The sequence below is a fragment of the Pezoporus occidentalis genome, unplaced genomic scaffold (genome assembly GCF_034315485.1).
Source record: "Pezoporus occidentalis ecotype Australia unplaced genomic scaffold, CSIRO_AGI_Poc_V1 ctg189, whole genome shotgun sequence".
NCBI lineage: Eukaryota > Metazoa > Chordata > Aves > Psittaciformes > Psittacidae > Pezoporus > Pezoporus occidentalis.
Window position 1 is genome coordinate 1098289 of NW_026913737.1, and position 19736 is coordinate 1118024.

The window sequence follows — 19736 nt, forward strand, 5'->3', positions numbered from 1 at the left end:
AGGGAACGCCTTGCTGCTCTGCAGGTGCCTGGCTGACAAGGGCTTCCCGTGGCTCCCATCTCCGCAGGCAGCGTGCCAGGTCTGGGCAGGGGTCAGCAGCAAACCTCACCTGGCAGTGCAGAAGGGACAAGCTTGTTGTCCCCTTGGTAAATTCTCTTTCTTTCTTTCCACAACCTGCTTCCCAAGTCGCTCAGTGTCTCAGGTAAGAGATGCTCTTGGTGTGTTGGCAGTGCTGGTGTGGAGCCCTGGGCTCATTGCTACCCCATCCCACCCCATACTATCCTCAGTGCATGGCCTGGCTGCTCACAGCCTCTGCGGGGCTTCAGAAACAGCCTCCCTGTCCCCCAGAATTTGCTCCCATGCTGCTGGGTTGGGAGCTGGTGAGCAGCTCTGGGACATGCTCCCCCTGTGGGAGTCCCCTCTCCAGCCTGGCTCACAAGCCCTCACTGTCCCCTTTCCCCCTCCAGTGGACCAGAGCATGTTTGAGAACGCCAGTGCCAGCACAGCACCCACCCCACGGCCACATCACGGCCCTGCTGCAGCCCTGCTGCAGCCCTCCCGCCCTGCCGGCAGCCAGCACCTCCGCAACCTGGGCAAGGCCATGGGGGCCAAGGTGAATGATCTCCTGCGCCGCAAGGAGCCAGGTGGCCTCCCTGTTGTGGGAGTGATGGAGGTGAATGCCAGTGCTGGTGCCATTCTGGGCATGGGACAGCCGGCTAGTGAGGATGGGTGAGTGTTCCCTTGATGGGGCCATTTGGGACAGGCTGGAGGGGCGTCAGCATGGGGCTGTATGTGACTTCTCTGTGCTTGCAGGGCTGTGGGGCTGGATGTTTTTCCCCGGCTAGACCCCCCGCCCCCCGTCACCAAGAAGCGGACACCACGTGCCCTGAAGACCCCGCAGGACATGCTCATTGCTCCACAGCCAGTGGCGACCACCCCAACGAGCAGCATGGAGGAGTCCCCTGAACCACCCACAGCCCACTCTGACCCCTCAGAGGAGCAGCCGGGGATGAGGGACCCATCCCCTCTAGAATGCCTTGGGGTCCCCAGCATGATGGGCACCCCAGGTTCCAGTGAGGACCAGCCCACTGGTGCTCTTCCTGTGCCTGACCTCATCCATAAGGGCAACCTGGAGAGCCAGCGGCGAACGGGAGAGTCGCTTGGCACAGAGAAGTCCTCCCAGAGACCAGGGCTGGAGCATGAGCCACTGGGGAGCACAGGGCGGCCAGAGGCATGTTCCCCTGGCTGGGAGGTGGAGGGGCCTCATCCTGACTTACTGTCATTTGAGTAGCAGTGGGGGAGCCACAGCAGGGGCACTGTGGGGGCTGGCTCTCCCAAGCAGCCACATGCTGACCCCATGTCTTTTTGGGGTCATTATTTTGGAGAGGGGGAATCCCCAGGGTGGCAGAAGCCCCTGCTGCCCCAGTCTGGGGTGCTAGAGCATCCCACTTCTTCCCAAATTCCCAGGAGGGGCACAGCCTGTCCTGCTATGACTTCTGCAGCCCCATCCTGGGTTTATTTGCCATGGTCTGTGCAAAGCTTCCATCCCGCCACAGTGCTTCCATCCTGTCTGCAGCCAGGAACCATGCTGGGCTGGGGACCAAGGGTTGGGGTCACTCAGCAGCCTGGGTGCTTGTCCATGGGTGCACAAGCACCAGCCTGCCCCCAACCCTGTCCGCTCTGCCCGGCCAAGTGTCCCACACTGTGCTGGCTTCCCTGGTCAGGAGGATTTCCCAGCTTATGCTATGTGCTTGCTGAGATACCCTGTCCCAGGGTGCTAGTGGGCTTACTCACACCTGTAGTCTAGTGCCAGTGAGCCAGGATGGCACCTTCTCCAGGTGCCAACCCTGTAGCATTGTTCTGCCCAGTGCCATCTCTCTGCACCTGAGCCCCAGTTTTGGGGAACCCACTTGCAGAGTGAGTTTTGCTGGGGAGCAGGGCTGTGGGGCTGCATGGCTGCTGACCACTAGGCTCTGGCTGAGAGCTGAGCCTCCCTGTGAGACTCACCTCTAGCTCCTGCTTGTTTCCTGGTCTCACCCCAGCCACCATGGAAAGGGCTGGCCTGCCCAGGCAGGCAGCACACTGTGTGGGCCAGTGCCACCGTTCTTCTTTATTTGTTGGCATGGTGATGTCTTTGTGAAATTGGGACACAGGAAGCCATATGGTCCTCCAATACTGCTATATGATTGTTTCCCCATGAATTACAGCCCGTGGATCCATGGGCTGGTGCAAGGAAGCAACTGTGAGATGGCAGTTTTTGCTTAGACCTTTTATGTGCATTCTCACCACAAAGGTGGTTTGAGAGGAAAAGCTCCGAAGACCACATTTGAGCTGGAGGAGGCTAGGGAGTCATGGATGGGGCACCTCTGCTCACAGCTCCTCTGGTGCCATGCAGGACACTTGTGCCAAAGAAATGTCTTCCACCACCCAAAGCCATGCTTGTGGTCCTTCTGAAGGATGGAGGCCGTGAGTATGAACCCCTTTGCTTTGGGAGCAGTCAACATGCCTGTTGGCATGGTGGATGCTGTGGCAGCACTGGGGCTCTGCAGCTCTCATCCCCTGGGAAGGCCCTGCCGGAGATGAAGGAGACATCAGAGACGCACAGAGGCTGCGGCCAGCCTGTGGCCAGTGCTATGGTGTAACACACCCTGTGTATAATGCGATTACACTGTGTGTGGCTGATTCCACCCCACAAACAGAAATCTGTGTGAGTATGTATATGTGTATGCTGCCTAGGTCTATACTGCATTGTTTATGTAGATGGAAAAAAGGGCTTGTAGCTCTTCTTTGAAGAACCAGCATCTTCCAACCCTACCGATCACAAGGGAACCTCACTGCTGGTCCAGTCCCTCTATTTAATTTGTGTAGAGTGTCTGTGTAGTTTGGGACAAAAGATGCAGATTGCACAATAAATCTTTCTTTTTTACCCACTGACACATAGCAACCCTTTGATAGGAGTGGACCACATGTGGTATAGCCCTGAAGACTCCTGATGAGCCTGGGGCCATGCTGGATGCTTCTGCATGGGGGCTGCAAAGCAGAAGAGAGGCAGCAGCCCTGTGGTGCTGAGGGGTGCTGGGGAAAGCCACCAGGGAAAGCTGGAGTAATTGCACAGGACAGTGAGATCCGCCCTACTTAAAGCCATGGGGTTTAGGGGAAATCATAGAATCGATTAGGTTGGAAAAGACCTTTAAGATCACCAAGTCCAACTTCTACCCCAGGACTGCCAAGACCATCACTAAAACATGTCACTGAGGGCCTCATCTAAACGGTTTTGAACACTCCCAGGGACAGTGACTCCACCACTTGTCTGGGCAGCCTGTTCCAATGCCTGATCACCCTCTCTGTGAAGAAATCTTTCCTAATATCCAATCTAAACAATGTCCCCTGGAGCAGCTTGAGGCCGTTACCTCTTGTCACTTGTTACTTGGGGGGAGAAAAAGACCCCCACCTTGCTACAACTTCGTTTCCGTAGTTGTAGAAAGCGGTAAGGCCCCCCTCCCCCCGAGCCTTCTCTTCTCCAGACTAAACACCCCCAGGTCCCTCAGCCGCTCCTCATCACACCTGTTCTCCAGACCCTTCACCAGTTTCGTTGCCCTTCTCTGGACCTGCTCAAGCACCTCAACGTCTGTCTTGTAATGAGGGGCCCAGAACTGTGCTCGAGATATGGCCTCGCCAACACCAAGTAGAGGGGGATGGTCACTTCCCCAGTCCTGCTGGCCACACTGTTGCTGATACAGGCCAGGATGCCGAAGGGTTTCTTGGCTGCCTGGGCACAAGCTGGCTTATGTTCAGTTCTGTCAATACCCCCATAAAGTGCTGCCAGAGGCCTGACACCTGCAGAGGGCACCCCCACCCCGGGAGCCAGGCGCAGCGGCACGGCCATGGGGGAGCCGGGGGACGCTGGGTCGGTTTAGCCGTGCCGGGGCTGAGCGGCGACACGGCTGCCCCGCCGAGCCGGCTCTGAGGGGACCGAACTCCGGGACCTCAGCGCCAACTCCGCCCCGGCAAAGGCGGGCCGGCGGCGGCCCTGCCCGGTGTCCCCGCCCCGTTTCCGGTGTCATGGCGGCCGGAACGCGGCGGCGGCTGGTGCCGGGTTTGGTGGCGGTAGCGCGGCAGCGGCGGGGCAGCGGGAGCGGCGGGGGGGCGATGTGAGGCGGGACCGCGCCATGTCGGGGTGCGTGTGGGGCGCGGCGCCGCTGCTGGAGGCGCTGGGCCGGCTCTGGGAGGTGCAGGCGCCGCTGGGCAGCGGCTCCTCGGCCTCCGTCTACCGGGTGCGCTGCTGCGGAGACCCGCGGGCCCCACCGGGCGCCGTCAAGGAGTTCGTACCCCCCCCGCCGCGGCCCGGCCCCGCGCGCCGCCCCGGCGCCCGCCCGCCCGCCGCCGACTGCGCCGAGTACGGCTTCCGCAAGGAGCGCGCCGCACTCGAGCACCTCCGCGGGCACCGCAACATCGGTAACGTCACCCCCGGTACCTCCTCCCCAAACCCCTTTCCCAGGGCAGCCCCGTGGGCACCCCCTATTCCCGGAGCGCCCCCCAAACAGCCTCCCCCAGGGCAAACTGGTGTCCCGAAACCACCCCCAGCCCCTTGGGGAGTATGAGTGCCCTCACCCCCAAGCTGGCCCTCACAGGTAGGGCTAGGGACCCCCAAACCAATGTCCCCCTTGGGTTGACACCCCTGGGAGGGCAGGTTTGCCTGGACACCCCAAAGCAGTATCCCTGTGGTGGGTGTTGGTGCATGCTCCTGGGTCCCCCGCTTTCCCTGAGCTGGGGTCTGTGGGTGACCTCCCCAGTGCGAGCAGGAGCAGGCAGGAGATGGTGTCACCCTGTGGGTAGGCAGAGTACGTCCCACAGGCAGAGCACCCCAGTGTCCCACTTCGGGTAGGGCTGCCTGAGCCGCACTGCCTGCTCGGCAGTGGTGGGGTGCTGTCTGCCTGCTGGCTCTGTCTGTGGTATGGGTAGGAAAGGGCCTGTCAAAGGAGAAAGTCTCCACATCAGAGGCGTCTGCTGGAAGTCCCTAGGTTCACCCACCGCTGATTCTTTTTCTCAGTGTGATATGCTTTTTAATGCTGTAACATACCTAGACACCCAGGCAAAGTTTAGGTTCCTATTGTGCTAGGTTTGTTGCAGGAAGAGATTGACATGTCCCAAAAAGAGTGGTACTGCCTCCATTTTACCCACCGGGACATGCTTATCCGTGTCACAGAGTTTGATCTGAGCGCTTGGCCCTGACGCTTTAGCAGAGCCTCATGGCCTGCCCTCCAAAGCTCTTAGGGGTGACATGACTGGTGTTTCCTTGCTGCCTCCCTCTGTGAAGTCTGGTTCTACATCTTTCTGAACATCACGCTGGTTCCTGCAGCTTCTGTGGTGATCTGGGCAGTGGTGGAATGTGACTGTTTAATTGCTTGTTACCAATGCCAGTCACTGTGTCTGACTGTAGTGACACTGTACGGCGTGTTCACCAACCACTACTCTGCAAATGGCCCATCTCGCTGTCTCCTGCTGGAGCTGCTGGACATCAGTGTGTCCGAGCTGCTGCTGCACTCCAGCAACCAGGGCTGCTCCATGTGGATGATCCAGCACTGCGCCCGAGACGTTCTCGAAGCCCTGGCTTTCCTGCACCACAAAGGCTACGTGCACGCAGACCTCAAGCCACGCAACATCCTGTGGAGCGCAGAGGAGGAGTGCTTTAAGCTCATTGACTTTGGACTTAGCTTCAAAGAGGGGAATCAGGTTTGGAACATGCTTCTGTCTAAGCGGTTGGCTCTGTGTTGAGTTGTATGCATCTGTGATGCCTTTAGCTCATTGAGTGTAGGAGTTGACATGACCTGATTGATGTAGTAGCTGAGCTGGTGCTGAGGGTTTCCTGGAAAAGGCTAAAATGTTATGTTCCCATTCTCCTTGCCTGTCTTTGTGGATGGCTTAAGCCTTTATGCTGCATATGACCATGAATTCCAAAGTTAATGATGCACTGAAAGAAGTGGTGTGTCAGCTTCTTGGAAGGTTTGCTAGTTTTAATGCAGTCAGACGAGTGGGAGCATCCAGATCTGTAGAATTTCCTTTTATCATCCCTTATCACATGTAGTAGTAATCCAGGTTTCACCATCAACCTCCCAGTCAACTGCATTATCTCTGGCAGTGTCCTTGTGCTTGTCTTTACTTTCATCCTGTCTTCAGCAGCTTCCCTTTCTCGGAAAGTCTGGATGTTTCCCATGTCATTGTGTTGACGAAAGCCCATACCCTGGTTGTGGGTAGGCAGTGTCCGTTCTTTACTGACACAGACAGATCTCTGCCTGTTCTGCTCTGCTTTTCCCTTTTGCTGGGTTTTCACTCCCTCTTCATGCTGCCAGTTTTTTTGTTTTGGCAGTGCTGGATTTTGTAAGTTTGTCTTTGCTCTTTTTATTCTCTTCTGCTTCCTTTTGTGAAAGTAGAGAGCCTCAGGAGGTTCTGCTGTTGGCTTGATAGAGCTGCCTTTTATCCCTCCCTCTCCCAGTAACAGCCTGCAAGGGGTGTCAGTAAAGCTTTTTCATCAGGTAGCTTCTTAGTAAATTTGCCTTTAATGACTGGGTGATGGGCAGTAGGTTTATTTTTTTATTTTTTCCATGCAGACATTGCCCTGGCTTGTCCCTATTCCATGCACTCTGCTCATTTAGAGGTTTCAAAATTCATATACTTTTTTTACTGGCTTACCTGGTACGGACAGTACAGCCTGCTGTGAATATCAGGACTGTGTGGGTGATCTGTCTGCATTCTTTGGTGCAGGAGTTGTTTTTAATGTTTGCACTTCTTAACTCCTCCATGTTGTCTTCAGTTCTCCCACATTCTTGGCTGAATACTGGTTTGTGCTGGTAATCTGTTCAAGTCTATCAGCAAAAAACATTCTCCTGGTGTCCCATGTCTAATGCAGATATACCTTTTTTTTTTAAATGTAGATCTGTGTTTTGCTGCTTGCTCTGTGACTTGCCTCGTAATAGTTGATCAGGTGTTTTACTTGCTTCTGTGGTTCCTTCCAATCTGCTTTGTTTGGCTCAGTTTCCTTTTCCAGTTCTCAGAAATACGCTGGCTCTATGGGTGAACCTTCTCACCCTGCTTTGAATGTGCACTGGGTGCAATGGGTGGGCTTCCCCTCACCACCCTTACCTTGGGCGGTAGCATATATGTACGCGATTTCCTTATATGAGTCAAGACTATGCTACTTTTATTTGTGACAGCTCTGCCAAGCTTATCCTTGCATAACTTTTCCTGCTGTTACTGTTTAACTGAGAATGGCTGTACACAGAGCAAGGTCTCAACGACTTACATCTCTCAAAATGCCTTAGATGGTAGGAGTGAAATTCCATCTCACCCTATGGCCAATGACCACAGTGTTTTCTCGGTCTCTAAATGTTACTTGATGGGGTTGCTAAATTGCTGCTTTTGCCATGCTAGAGATTCTGCTCTTTGCTCACAGGAGGAGGGGCGCTGATTTGTGTATCAATTTTTTTAAGCTACAAACTGCTTTGGCAACCTCTGTTGCCTGAAAACGTCTTCTGTAAACTTTGTTTTCAGTCAGAGAATCAGATAATTTTTGGTTTGAATATATTCCCCTGGTAAGAATTCCCAATCCTGCACCTTACCCAGGAAGTAGGCTTGTCTGTTCTTGTTTCATTCTTTAAGTTGAGACAGCGTGTCTAAAATGAGCCCTCCTGCATTAAAAAGACACAGCATGCAGTTTGTCTTTGGACACTTGCAAAGCTTGGCTACACAAAGCCACGGCTGACTGATCAGATATTTGTCTGTGAGCAGGAGACTGGATTGGAGACCTTCAGAGCAGCCCCTCCCGCCAGCACTTGTGTGATTCTGGAATTTCCCTGTTTCTTTTAAGCAGGTGGTGTGTGGGCATTTTGTTTTACTGTGCCAGCCGCAGCAGCGGGGCAGGTATTGATTGCTACTGCACCTCTGGCTGCAAGGGGGAGAAGGAAGAGGAGCGTGGGAAGCGCCTTTGGTGATTCTCTTGCCCGAGTGTTAGGTGCTTGCCTCGTTCTTCTAGTGTTTTGTTCCAGAGAACATCAGTACTTGAATAATGGAAGCTGTAACTGATCCTGGCTGTTCTGACTGGGCTGTTTGTCCTCTCATGCAGCTGATGTGGGAGCATATTGTGGGTGTTTGAACCTTATCCTGAGACTTCTAGCATCTTCTGTGCTTATGAGAGGCTAATGGGTCAGTCCGCAGTGACATCCAGCCTCTTCCTCCCATCAGAGCTGTCTTTCAGAGAGATCAGATGTTACTAGGATGCCTGCTGTTTTGCTGGGAGATGTTTTCTCTTCCAGACAGTCTTGGGTTTTTCCTTATCAACACAGCAGTATAGCAAGTTCAATTGCCAGCCTACAACACTGTCAATTTAGCAATATTTTGGTGACCTATTTGGAAAGATACCTGATTTAAGGATAGGGTGGAGAACCTGAATCGGGAAAATAACTTTTTCTGTGTGTTTGATCTTCTATAGGATGTGAAATATATTCAAACAGACGGGTATCGGGCTCCAGAGGCAGAACTGCAGAACTGCCTGGCGCAGGCAGGGCTCCAGAGTGAGACGGAGTGTACCTCTGCTGTGGATCTGTGGAGTCTGGGAATTGTTTTACTGGAAATGTTCTCAGGAATGAAACTGAAACATACAGTCCAATCTCAGGAATGGAAGGTAAGAGAGCTGCTGCAGGTGTACTTGCTTGCACAAGATGCGTCCTCCTGCTTCTTATTTGTAATCTGGATTTGTGAGGTAGCACCTGGCAACTAGAGTATGTTTCCAGGATGTTTCTCTCGTTCTATTGCCTTGAAAATGAAGGTTTCAGAGCCTTAAAGACCTGCCTGCCCTGTGGGGCTGGAATGTCTGAATGCTGCATATGTTCAGGTTACTGGAAGCTGGGGGTTTCAGGAGTCTCTGTTAGGAGCCTGTGTCTTGCCAAGATTTGGGTGGTCAGTTACACTGGCTGTAGTGTGGCACAGAAGGAAGAACAAAATGACTGACTGATGGCTGCCAGCTAGTTCAGCAGCACTGTGACAGGGATTACTTGCTGGTTTTAGTCTAACATGAGCTCTAATGTGGGGATCTTCTTGTAAGTCTGTATCCTGAGAGAACAAGAGGAAAGCTGTATGTTGTGAGCCAGAAGCCTGATACTGTCCTCAGTTACGTATGAAATAGTTTTGGTTTGTGTTTCCCTTCCCAGTAAGAGTATCCTTTCAGCATCCTAACATCCACAGTAACTGCACATTTGCCTATGTATGGAATTTTCTAGGTTTTGCACAGTCAAATGGGAAAGACTTACCTGATGTGGGCCTGTGGGTTTAACATGTGAGGCTTGAGCACTGGGGATCTCTTACAGAGTGCCACCAGAGCCCCCAGCATTCAGTCTAGAAGATGATGGGATATTATAAGCTTTGCACTGGTCTTTTTCTTTTTCCTCCTTAAGCACTGTTCCTTGTTTTTTCCAGACAAACAGTTCTGCCATCATTGATCGCATATTTGCCAGTGAAGGGGTGGTTAATTCAGCCATTCCAGCTTATCACCTCAGAGACCTTATCAAAAGGTATCTTGTCATATTGACTAACTTGCTTAAAGATGTGCTCTGTAAGTCTCCTGCCCTGCTCTTGGTAACTTAGAGCCCACACCTTTTACTTTCTTTTTCTTTTTTTTTCTTTTTTTTTTTTCTTTTTTCTTAAATTTTATTTTTTAAATCTCCCGGCCGCTATGCTAGTACCAAGTGCAAGCATTAGCAGTCATCCTTCAGCTCCTGATTTTGGCACAGTATGGAGTAAGCACATAAAGAATATCAGTCATGATGTTAATCAATTGCTGTTTCAGTGCTTTGTGCTTCCTGCCAATGAGGTTATATTTGGAGAAAACTGGAGACTTTACTGCTTTAGGGGAGTGTTGTCAGAAACGATGGAGGGGGGCGGACAGTGCTGCTTATCCCTTGCTGTCAAGATTCAAATGCACTTGTGTAGCTCTCTCCTGAGAGGTCTGCCAAGGGGATAATTTTTTGCTGTCCTGTGACTCTGTTCTGAGGCTACAGAGTGAATGAGGATGCAACTTGACAGAAATAGCATTGTGAGCCACTGGTAAAGGGATGTTCTCAGGCAAGCACTGGGCTGTTAGCTGCTTTGAGTCCCATTTGTGGAAAGATGTGGGAGCTGCTTGGGGTGTGATAAGATAAATATGGAAGTAAAATAAATCTTTTGTAAGACTTCATGTGTGCCTGAGACATGGGATGAATGGCCTGGGAAAGTGGAACTGGAACATGCTGTGTTGAACTTCCCTGTGAACTTGTTAAGTGGGCAACTTCCATCATTTGGTGCTGAGAGTCATCAAGAAGTAAAACTTACTGTGCTCTATACCCAGAATGCTTTCAGGGGATCTTTCTGGTGTGCTTCAGCTGTGAATTGAAAGACATGCTTCTCATTCTTCTCTTTGACCCATAGACAACCCAAAAGATAGGGTATTCCTCAGTACTGGCTTCCAGCCTTCCAGCCTATGTTTAATTTGTCAATGCAGGAATGTTACATGAAAGAGCATAAGGGTGTCTTCTCTTCCAGCATGCTTCATTGTGACCAAGGAAAGCGAGCCTCTGCTGAGAAGGCTTTATGCAGCCCGTTCTTCAGCATTCCCTTTGGTAAGCTGTGCACGTCACCCCTGCTCACGGCTTTCTCAGTTCTGTGGTGGAAGCACCACAGAGCGCAGTTAAATTGTACTGGTTCTGGTTCTGGCCTCATTGCTGCTCCTTTGCTCATAGTAGCACTTGCCAGCCCTCCACAGTATCGCAAGTAGGCAGGTCCAAGCGATGCCTGTGCTCTCATTGCTGCGATGCTCCTCTAGCCCCCTGGGCTGTTGCTTTTCCCTGGTTGGATTCCCATTAAATTCTGCCCAGATCAAACTGACCAAGAGTGCATTAGCAGCAGTATTCATCTGACGGGACAGAAATAACGAAGGTATTTACCTAATACTGTGACTGGTAAGGTGCTTTTGAAGAATACTGTGCTGTTTATGGTAGTGGATTGTTCTTCATATGCCAAGTGTTTCCCAGTTCAGAAGCCAGGGATGTGTGTGACTAGCGCAGTGGCTGGTGGTAGCACCTGCTGCTGCTGCATCCTCTGAACAGGTCAAATAGTCCCAGTGTATTCTTGTGGTGCAAGCCTATTTTTGCAGTACCTGGCCTGCCTTTCCTGATGCTGGTGTGGCAGGTCACAGCAGGTGTCAATGGCACTTTCATCTGTCAGTTTCTCTTCAATCTATTAAAAGTTTCCCCAGGACCACCCCCACCTTCCCTCCTCCCCATGTGGGTTGCAGGCTGTTAGCAAAAGATGGGCTGCTAACTAACTACCCTAAACACTACCCTGTTTAGGCTCATATCCCTCCCTGATTTCTGTTCCAAAAGAACTGCAGCATCCTCCAAAGCTTGTCTGCTTTCAGGAGCACCAGTGAAGAGCTCTGCATCCAGCTTTTCTGCAGCATAAATTGATTCTTCAGACATCCAGCTTCTGGCTGGACTAGCATTTTCCTTGAATCTTTGCCCTGCTTTTCTTAAGCTTCTTGATGTACTTTGCAGTGAAGGTTGTTATGTATTGCCTCTTGTGGTCATGTCAAGATACTGGCATTCCTGTTTATTAGGCAAAGGCAACAGACTCGTTCCTGTTTTCAAACTTCCCTTGCATCTCAGAAACTGGAACTGTGGTAATCTACTACAGTTCCACCTTCCATGGCTGAACTTTGCAGCTGGTATTGCTTTAGTGCAGAGGGGGTATTATTTTGGCAGCTTTCAGCTCTAGTTTTAAACACAGACCTCTAACTGTACCTGGGAAGGTGCTTCTGTGCGTAGTGCTACAAGTTTATATAACAGCTTCTTTTTTTCCTAGTTCTCTTTGCCAAACTTACACATATGCTTGTCTCCACAAAGAAGCATTTACTGTTGCTTTCCTAGGAAGTCAGAAAATGATCTGTCATTGCCTTTCACTTGGACACAGTTTTTTCTGTTTAGAGCAAAGACAGCTGAGAATAGCTTGCCTTGTCATTTACACCCAAGTCTTGACTTTCCAGTTCATCAGCTTCTTTCCTGAGCTGCTTGCGGGCTCTGTGTTGTCAGTATTGTGCACTCTGAAGAGGAGCAGAGGGACTGGGCAGAAAGTACCTCCTACAGCAGAAACGTATTGCAAGAAATGCCTTTGTCACTTGGTTATGAGAAGACCAGATGGCTCTGAGTCCTAGGGTTTGGTTTGTTTCCATCTCTGAAAAAAAGGCATGTGAAATGAACTACAGACTTTCTTCAATAAAAGGGGCAACATATAAGAATGAGATGACACTTAAATATTCTTTCAGTTTCTGGTTCATCTGATGTTGGTTGCCTCTTGGTTGCCAAGAGTCCTGTGGAGGAATGGTCCTAGATGTTTGCTTGGAGCTGGAACATGCCTGGTTATCTGGATGCGGCACCTTTCTTCAAAGGGCTGTCCCTGAGTGCTGTCTGGGCACCGTCTAGACTGATAAGACCTTTCGTACACTAAGCTTTTCATAAGGATGCTTCCATGTCAGGAAGGAGTTGATTTATAGCTGTGTGCTTGTTCTGTCATCTCCTCTTGCAATATGAAGTCAACATCTGTCTGTGCCTGGCTGAGATGTCGGCTCCCTCATGCATGTTGTGTGCTTAGCTTGGAAAAGTATTTCAAAGGAAATAATAACCCACTATCTTTGCAAACGTAGACAGAAGGGTAAGACTGGAGAACTGAGGCCGTTTCTTCCCTTTTCTCTCCTTTCTCTCTCTGTCAAGTGGGAGGACTGTGAGGTACTGCTGTTGTATTCGGCAACTGTAGCTGCCAGTACAGCTAAAAACATTAATGCTCTCCATGTACTGCAAGTTGGGCTTCCAGATCTTAAATTCATGACTGGCCTGCCAGTCCCTTTCAGGTACATGAAATCAAGCTTTTGTCCCTGGAGAACTGACAGTGTCCCTGCTGCTTTGAGTTTCCAGAAGACTGGCTGTCTTCTTGGATGTGACTCAGTCTGGCATTAGTCTGTCCACCTGGTGGTTTTCTTCTTCCACAGTAGTCTCTATGCCACACTGCTTGTTCCAGGCCATCCTGGAGTTGCTTGTTTTGTTAGAGCCAAGTGCCCCATAGCAGCGGGCTTTATTTCTACTCCTGTAAGGTTCACAGGATCATTGCTCACACACCTTGTGGCCACCCTCTTGCAGTCATGTCATATTCTATAGCACTGCGTTGCTAAGTAGCTTTTCTCATTTCTTTGCAAGATTGTGTGGTGGTCTTAAACACAGTGCACTGCAGTTGGATTTTGAAAGGGGGAAGGTTTAAATGGTGTTTAGGGAAGAACTGAAAGATATCCTGGAGAATAGTGGGGCTTGTGCTGTAGTATAGCTTAAGAACTGGAATTACAGAAGCTGGCCGGCCTGTTTCCAGATTGTAGCCGTAATAGGAGAGGCAGGTTGCAGAGCAGTTATTTCATCTTCCCATATCTCCAAATATGCAGGGCAGTTTGCTGAACTTAGCATAGCTCTTGAGGTCACATCAGTTTCTGCGTCTGAGCTAAGTAGACATAACTCCAATCTTAATTTCTGCTAGCTTTGTAATTTTAAAAGCAATTTCAAGTACTGGTCCCAGTATAATTGCAGAGTGCACTGAGCCCTTTGGAAGAGTATCTAAGTGCACAGGTGAAGATAAGCAGGAAACAGGGAAATACAGGCTGTGACTGCAAAACTGTCCTGCAAACAGCAGGAAGTGCTGTGTATGATAGCATATTTTGAGTTAACTTCCTGTTTCCTTGCTCCTTTGGATTTTGGTTTATTTTATTCTTTGGGTGTCAAACAGCTCCCCATATTGAAGATTTGGTGATGCTCCCCACACCTGTGTTGAGGCTGCTAAATGTCCTAAGTGATGCTTCTCTGCAGTGCGAAGAAGAATATGAAGGTTGGTGCAAGCCATGCAATTCCTATATAGCAGTGTGATCTCATGGACTCTTGTTTGGCTTTAGGGATGTGAGAACAATCAGAAGTACAATTAATAGGCACTAGAACAGCAAACAAATTGCTGCTCAGCCGAGATATGGAACCGAGTGGGTCAACCGCACCAACAGAGAACAGACCAAGAGGTTGAGCCAGAAAGCAGAGCTTGCAGTGAGTTCTTGATAAATCCCAGATTAAAAAAATAATAATGTATTTAGATTTTCTTCTTTGGTTAAATGCCCACAGACCTCATAATACATTTGTGGCTTCGAGCTTCTGCTGAACATGTGCAGGACTCTGGAACCCAGTAGCAGAGTTCTGTAAAAGTTTGCTGATGAACTTATCGAAGATCTCAGCAGAGAACTGAAATACCTCTTTGGAGTTCTTAAACTGTAGCAAAAACTCTATGTGGTAGGTGGCAGGGCGTGTTGGTAGAATTTGTGTTTCTGTCCTCAAATCCACATGAGTGGCAAAACCTAGAGAGCTTTGGGGATATGAGTTCAAAAGGTTGGGTTCTGCTCACACAAAGGAGGGTTTGTGGCAGCTACTTTAGTTACTCTCCTCCAAGTGCCATAACAAAGAAAAGGCACTTATAATTCCCAAATGTTTTAGTACTGGAAGGCCAGGCTTTGTGTGCAAGGAAAAGCACTGTCTGTGTACTCCAAACCCTGCTATCAAGGATTCACTGCCTGCAGGTCTGTGTTCTGAGCCTCAGTTCAGACATTTTGTCTCATTATATGTGCATTACGCAGCGTCAGCTTCTGCTGTGGCACATCTTGATTATTTATTTTAAATTGAGAGGAAAAGCCCATTTGTTGGCCGTTCCTTATTGTGTTCATGTGGCCTTAATTTACTTCTTTGCTCATCTAGTTTTCAAAGTGAAAGGCAACCAACTCTTTCCTTTCCCAGATATCCTGGAAGACATAAGGGAGGAGTGTCAGAAATATGGACCGGTGGTTTCCTTGCTTATTCCAAAGGAGAATCCTGGTAAAGGCCAAGTAAGTGGATGGTGGGAAGAGGCTGTGTATTCCCATGTACACTCCATGTGCTGCAGGACTGCTGCTCAGCTCCTGGATGACAGTGGTAAAAATAGCAGGTTATCTTGAAGGACAGCACAGTTTCCTTCTGGTTATGTACAGTTGCCTAACCTGGGAGGTGCCCAAACAGCAGGGAAGCCAGGATATGGCAGGGAAGTGTAGAAGCCAATGGGCAGGAGAGGAAGCGTTGAGGGTGTAGAGCATTGCCATACTTTCTGTCACCTTACCAAACACACTCCCCTTAGAAATGCACAAGAGATGAAGAAACTCCAGTTCAGACATGGAGGTTCTTCGTTTTTAGCTCCACTGCTCTGGGTTCTACCAAGGCTAGAGGGGAAAAACATGTTCAGGAACTGTTTCTCTGGTTGCAGGGGTGGGGGGCGGCGGGCATGTGGTATGCTGCACTGGAAGTCCTGTTTCTCCCTTCTCTCTTTCAGGTCTTTGTTGAATATGCAAATGCTGGTGATTCCAAAGCTGCCCAAAAAATGTTGACTGGAAAGATTTTTGATGGCAAGTTTGTTGTGGCTACGTTTTACCCACTGAGTGCCTATAAGAGAGGGTATCTGTACCAAAACTTGCTGTAGGTAGTAGCAACAATCAGGAGAGGTGTTTTACTCCTCTTCCTCACATGTTTTACAGTTGAATGTGCAAAAGAGCTTCCTAGCCCTGCTTTTGAGTCATCTGTGAAGGAGACATGCAAAGGACTTAACTGGGCTTTGAAACCTTTACTGCTGCTTTGTGATGTGCAGAGGAGGCTGGGATGGCTTTCAGCGTATGCTTGTGTGTGTGTTGTGCTTGCTCGTTTACACTGGGTGTGTGGCTTTGCCCCAGCAGGCGCTTGGGTGGCAGGAGTGTTGCCTGGGGGAGAGCCTAGGGGACAGAGCAGACTTTGGCGACCGCTTATACGTGATTTGTAGCAAGACCATGTAAAGTCTTGGCCATAGCACTTGACTTTGCTCTAGGGAGAGGATTATCTCTATCTGTATAATAATGAAGCAGAAAGACCATCCTCTTTTAACCAGACCAGGAGGGCTTTCAAGTCTTCACATCATGTAGAGCAGAGGAGGCAGTGAAATCAGATCTGCTGAACCTTGTCACCACCTTGTGACCTGAGAAAAGCCATCTGTCTTACATAGCACAAATGGCATACTGGGCTTAGCAAGGTGTGGGTGATGCTGCCTGTGGTAAGCTGAACTTGCCTGTATGCCTCGGTTGGGCAGGGACTGATGGTGGATACATGTCATCAGAGCAGTGCCAGCCTCATTCCCGGCACAGCCTGTAAACACTTTGTAGCCTGAGGTGATGTGAAAACCCTGTCAGTGTGGAGTCATTTTTTCTAGCATATGCCCTGTGCTGGCCCTGATGCTCCCTAGCTCTGATGCCAAATCATCTGTGATACATAAGCGTCTTTAGGTGATAGTCTTTGAAAGGAGTGCTACAGCACACAGTATCCCTTGTGTCTCAGCAGGACTGCTGCCTTGCACGTCTTACAAGAACAAATATTTATCTGTCGTAGGTCCCACACTTGGCTGCTCTGTGTTGAGCATTTTGGTTTTGCATTAACCCATTAGACTTGTAGATAGAAGCACTGACACTTTTGGTCCTTCATAGGTTACACAAAGGGCCTGAGGCAATCTGAGATCCTGTATAGAAAGGGCTCGTTCAGTCCCAGACCTCACTAGCCAGGAGAAGGTCTTTCCCAGTATTGGGGACAACAGCCACATGCTTTTGGGGAAAGAAACCTGGGCAAGCAGGTTTCCCCGTGCAGCATGCTCTCTGCTCATGTTGCTTCAGTACACAGGCAGGAACTCACTTGCATAGCTGCTGGCATTGGGTAGGTGGTGGTATTTTCCCAGGGGTGTGCAAGCCCATACACAGGGTATCATGACTCCTGGCATGCATAGTGTGAAACAACCCAAATTAGAGGAGGACCAGCATATTCTGCCTTGTGGCCCTCTGGTACCAGTTTTAGTGAGGAACCGAGACCTTGTGAATTCTTTTCTCCAGGTGAAATGCTTGTGGGCAGCTGCCTGAGCCATCCCTGACCTTCCCTGGAGTAATACCTGAATTACCTTGCAGTTTACTTTTTGCATCCTGCTGATGCTGGAATTGCTGGAATCCTGCACTTCAGCTCCTCTTGATTTTTTCCTTTTTTTGCCCTGTGTGTGTGCTGTATGTCAGGAGATCCAATGTCCCTAGCATTTCACAAGTCAGAGTTCCTCTCTGTGCTGGTGTATTGTCCTATCTGCTGTGGCCCTTCCCAAACTCCCTCAGAAAGGACCAATCTCTCTGAATGTTTCTGTTGCCTTTGAGGTGATAGGTTTTCCATGAGAAGAACAAATAATATTAAAAAGCCCACAATGAGTTTTGCTGATCAGACTTTTTCTGGGAATGATGCTACTTTGGTGTATGCAGCAGCTTTGCATAGATGGGGTGTGTGATTTGTTGCTTTTAATTTAATTGTCCTTGCAGTGAATCACCTTTAGTGTATGGGAGAAATTGGATGATTAACTGGGTGAGGATTTTTCCTACACAAAGAACAGTGTTTACAAGTACTCTTGAGTATTGGTAGGTATTGACTGACCTCCTCAGCTCTGAATTATTGCTGTCTCTGGTGGGTTGAGCCAGGGGTGAAAACACTTTGGCCCCAAAATTCACATTGAATGCCATCGTGCCAGCAGCATTAAGCTGGCTGTGTGTGTGCCAGATAGGGAGATACCAGGGTGCAGGTGCAGAACTTCAGTGCATTTAAGTTTTCACATGCATTTGTCTAGAACTGTGAGCTGCTCTGTTTTCTTTCAGACATATCTCTTTTTTTGGTCAGAATTATGCTTTGGATTTGTAACTAAAGATAGAGAGCCATGCCAGGATGAATCTGTAGAGAGGAGTTACAACCTGTTCCTGCAGCATGGTAAAGCTGTTCCACCAGAGTTTGGCTGGGGTTTTGTTCAGCTGTTTTAGTAGGAGCTAAATAAATCTTCAAGGTGCAAACTCCTGCTGCCACATTTTCTCTCCGGATGCTCATTGACCAGGCTTGAGGATGGAGCTGGGCAAAAACCTCACAGCTAATGCTTTAAATTTTATTCCTATTAAGAATTGAAGATGCTGATCTCTGTATTGTCACTGGATCCAGCCCCTGGCTTCCCTCTGTAGGCTCTGTGGTACAGGGAATTTTAGAAGCTCCTCAGAGCAGAGGCATTTTATCATTATTGGGCACTCTCTGTCTTCAAAACCTTTTCTATCAAACTGAGGCCCACTCTGGTGTCTCAGTGATCTATTGGTGGCTTGGCATAAGTTTCAGCCCTGCTAAAATCTGTCAGTGTCTGAAATGTGCGTTGTGATTCAATCCAAGGCATCTGTCATGGTGTGTGCCTGGATGGGCCTGGCTTCCCCATCTCCAAATTACTGCCTGCTTTAGTTGCAGAAGTGTTGAGGCTTTCCGCTTGGATGTTTGCTGGGTCTCTTGCTCCATGCTGCTGATGCAGCTCCCTCCCAATAGCCCTTGGTGTAGCACCAACCTGCGTAGTCTTGGCTAGGTGACAGCTAGATGTGAAACCTGCAAGCTGCCTTTGCGGGAGAGATCTGATTTGAGGGAGAAAGGGATGAAAGGTGAAGCCTCAAGACAAGCCAGGGGAGGCTGGTGCTGCTCTGGTGGGGTGTCCTGGACCTAGCCCTCCTACCTGGAAGGAGGCACCCCAAGGGGCTGTCCTTTCTTGGAGCATGTGTGTAAATGGGAAACATGGTGGCGCTCAGTTATTTCTTGGTAAAGGCTGGGTTTCGTGGCTGATCTGACACGAATTGTCACTGCCAATCAAAGAAAAGTAGTCCTTCCTCTACCCCCAGTGTCTGTGGGAGCGGTGAGGGAGAAGTTCTTTGCACTTCCACCTATTTGCTATATGCAAGGAGGGTAACTGGTTTTTAAATCACTGGCCAAAGCACAAGTCAGCTCTGATCTTAGTTGTATTTCTAATTCTATTCTTGCTGGTCTCCAGCCTCCTAACACCTTAGCCTGAGCACCCTCGTGCACCCGGGTTGTCTTTCCAGAGGGTTCAATACACTTCTTCCTGCTGATGGATACTGTAACTATGTGCCTCCCTTCGGGTTAGATGTCAGCTGTTGTGTCCCATCATGCACCATTGCTGAGCAGATGTGTGCTTGATACAGGTGATTAATAAATGATGCTTCAGTATGGAGCTGTTGTCCAACATGCTTTTCTTGTGGGACCCCCGGTGAAGTGCCACATAGTTCTCTGTCACCCAGCCGTGGTGGCACCAGCGGCTGTGGGGACTCGGTTGCCTGCCAGGGTGACTTTTGGCTGGTCAGACCCGGCTGTGTTCCCTCCCTGTCACTCGAGGCTCAGGCTCCTGCGGCAGCACCGCTTACTCACGCCGCACAGAGCCGCTTTCTCGCTCGCTCTGGCGTAACGGTTTCCGCAGTGGTATCATCCCCAAATTATAGCAGCCAGGGGAAAACCGCGCCGGCTGACGCGGGATGATCCACAGGGACATACTGGGAGTTGCACAACGCTCTGCAGCCGCCAGCGGTGCGCGGATCCAGATCCAGGAGGGGATGAGCGCGGGGGGGGGTGTTTGGCTGCAGCCCGCGATGACTTCACATGGGCCAAGGGAACGCTGCTGCAGCGGTGAGCGCCGGGGCTGACCCCGGCGGGTTCCTGGGGTACGGCTGACGGCGAGGGCTGCGCCCTGCGGAGACCTCTCCT

General features: G+C 50.0%; 2 protein-coding genes across 9 annotated transcripts in view; both read left to right on the forward strand.

The window, feature by feature from the left end:
• NOS1AP (nitric oxide synthase 1 adaptor protein) overlaps window positions 1–2913 on the forward strand; it is a 44425-nt gene extending 41512 nt beyond the window's left edge. For all 7 annotated transcript variants that reach the window (XM_062616280.1, XM_062616281.1, XM_062616286.1 and 4 more), the window contains 2 exons: window positions 468–729; window positions 814–2913. In XM_062616280.1, coding sequence (XP_062472264.1) covers window positions 468–729; window positions 814–1291 — 740 coding nt within the window. In that variant the 3' untranslated portion in view covers window positions 1292–2913. The remainder of the gene's footprint in view (window positions 1–467; window positions 730–813) is intronic.
• Window positions 2914–4053: 1140 nt separating this feature from the next.
• UHMK1 (U2AF homology motif kinase 1) lies at window positions 4054–19209 on the forward strand. Of its 2 annotated transcripts, XM_062616248.1 has the most exons (8): window positions 4056–4455; window positions 5441–5733; window positions 8486–8677; window positions 9469–9563; window positions 10570–10646; window positions 13846–13944; window positions 14889–14977; window positions 15454–19209. In XM_062616248.1, exons 1-8 carry the CDS (start codon window positions 4170–4172, stop codon window positions 15598–15600), a joined length of 1278 nt encoding a protein of 425 aa, XP_062472232.1. In that variant the 5' UTR covers window positions 4056–4169; the 3' UTR covers window positions 15601–19209. The 2 variants fall into 2 exon arrangements, with proteins under 2 accessions (XP_062472233.1, XP_062472232.1); XM_062616249.1 differs by lacking the exon at window positions 13846–13944 and having other exon boundaries at window positions 4054–4455.
• The last annotated feature ends 527 nt before the right edge of the window (window positions 19210–19736 follow it).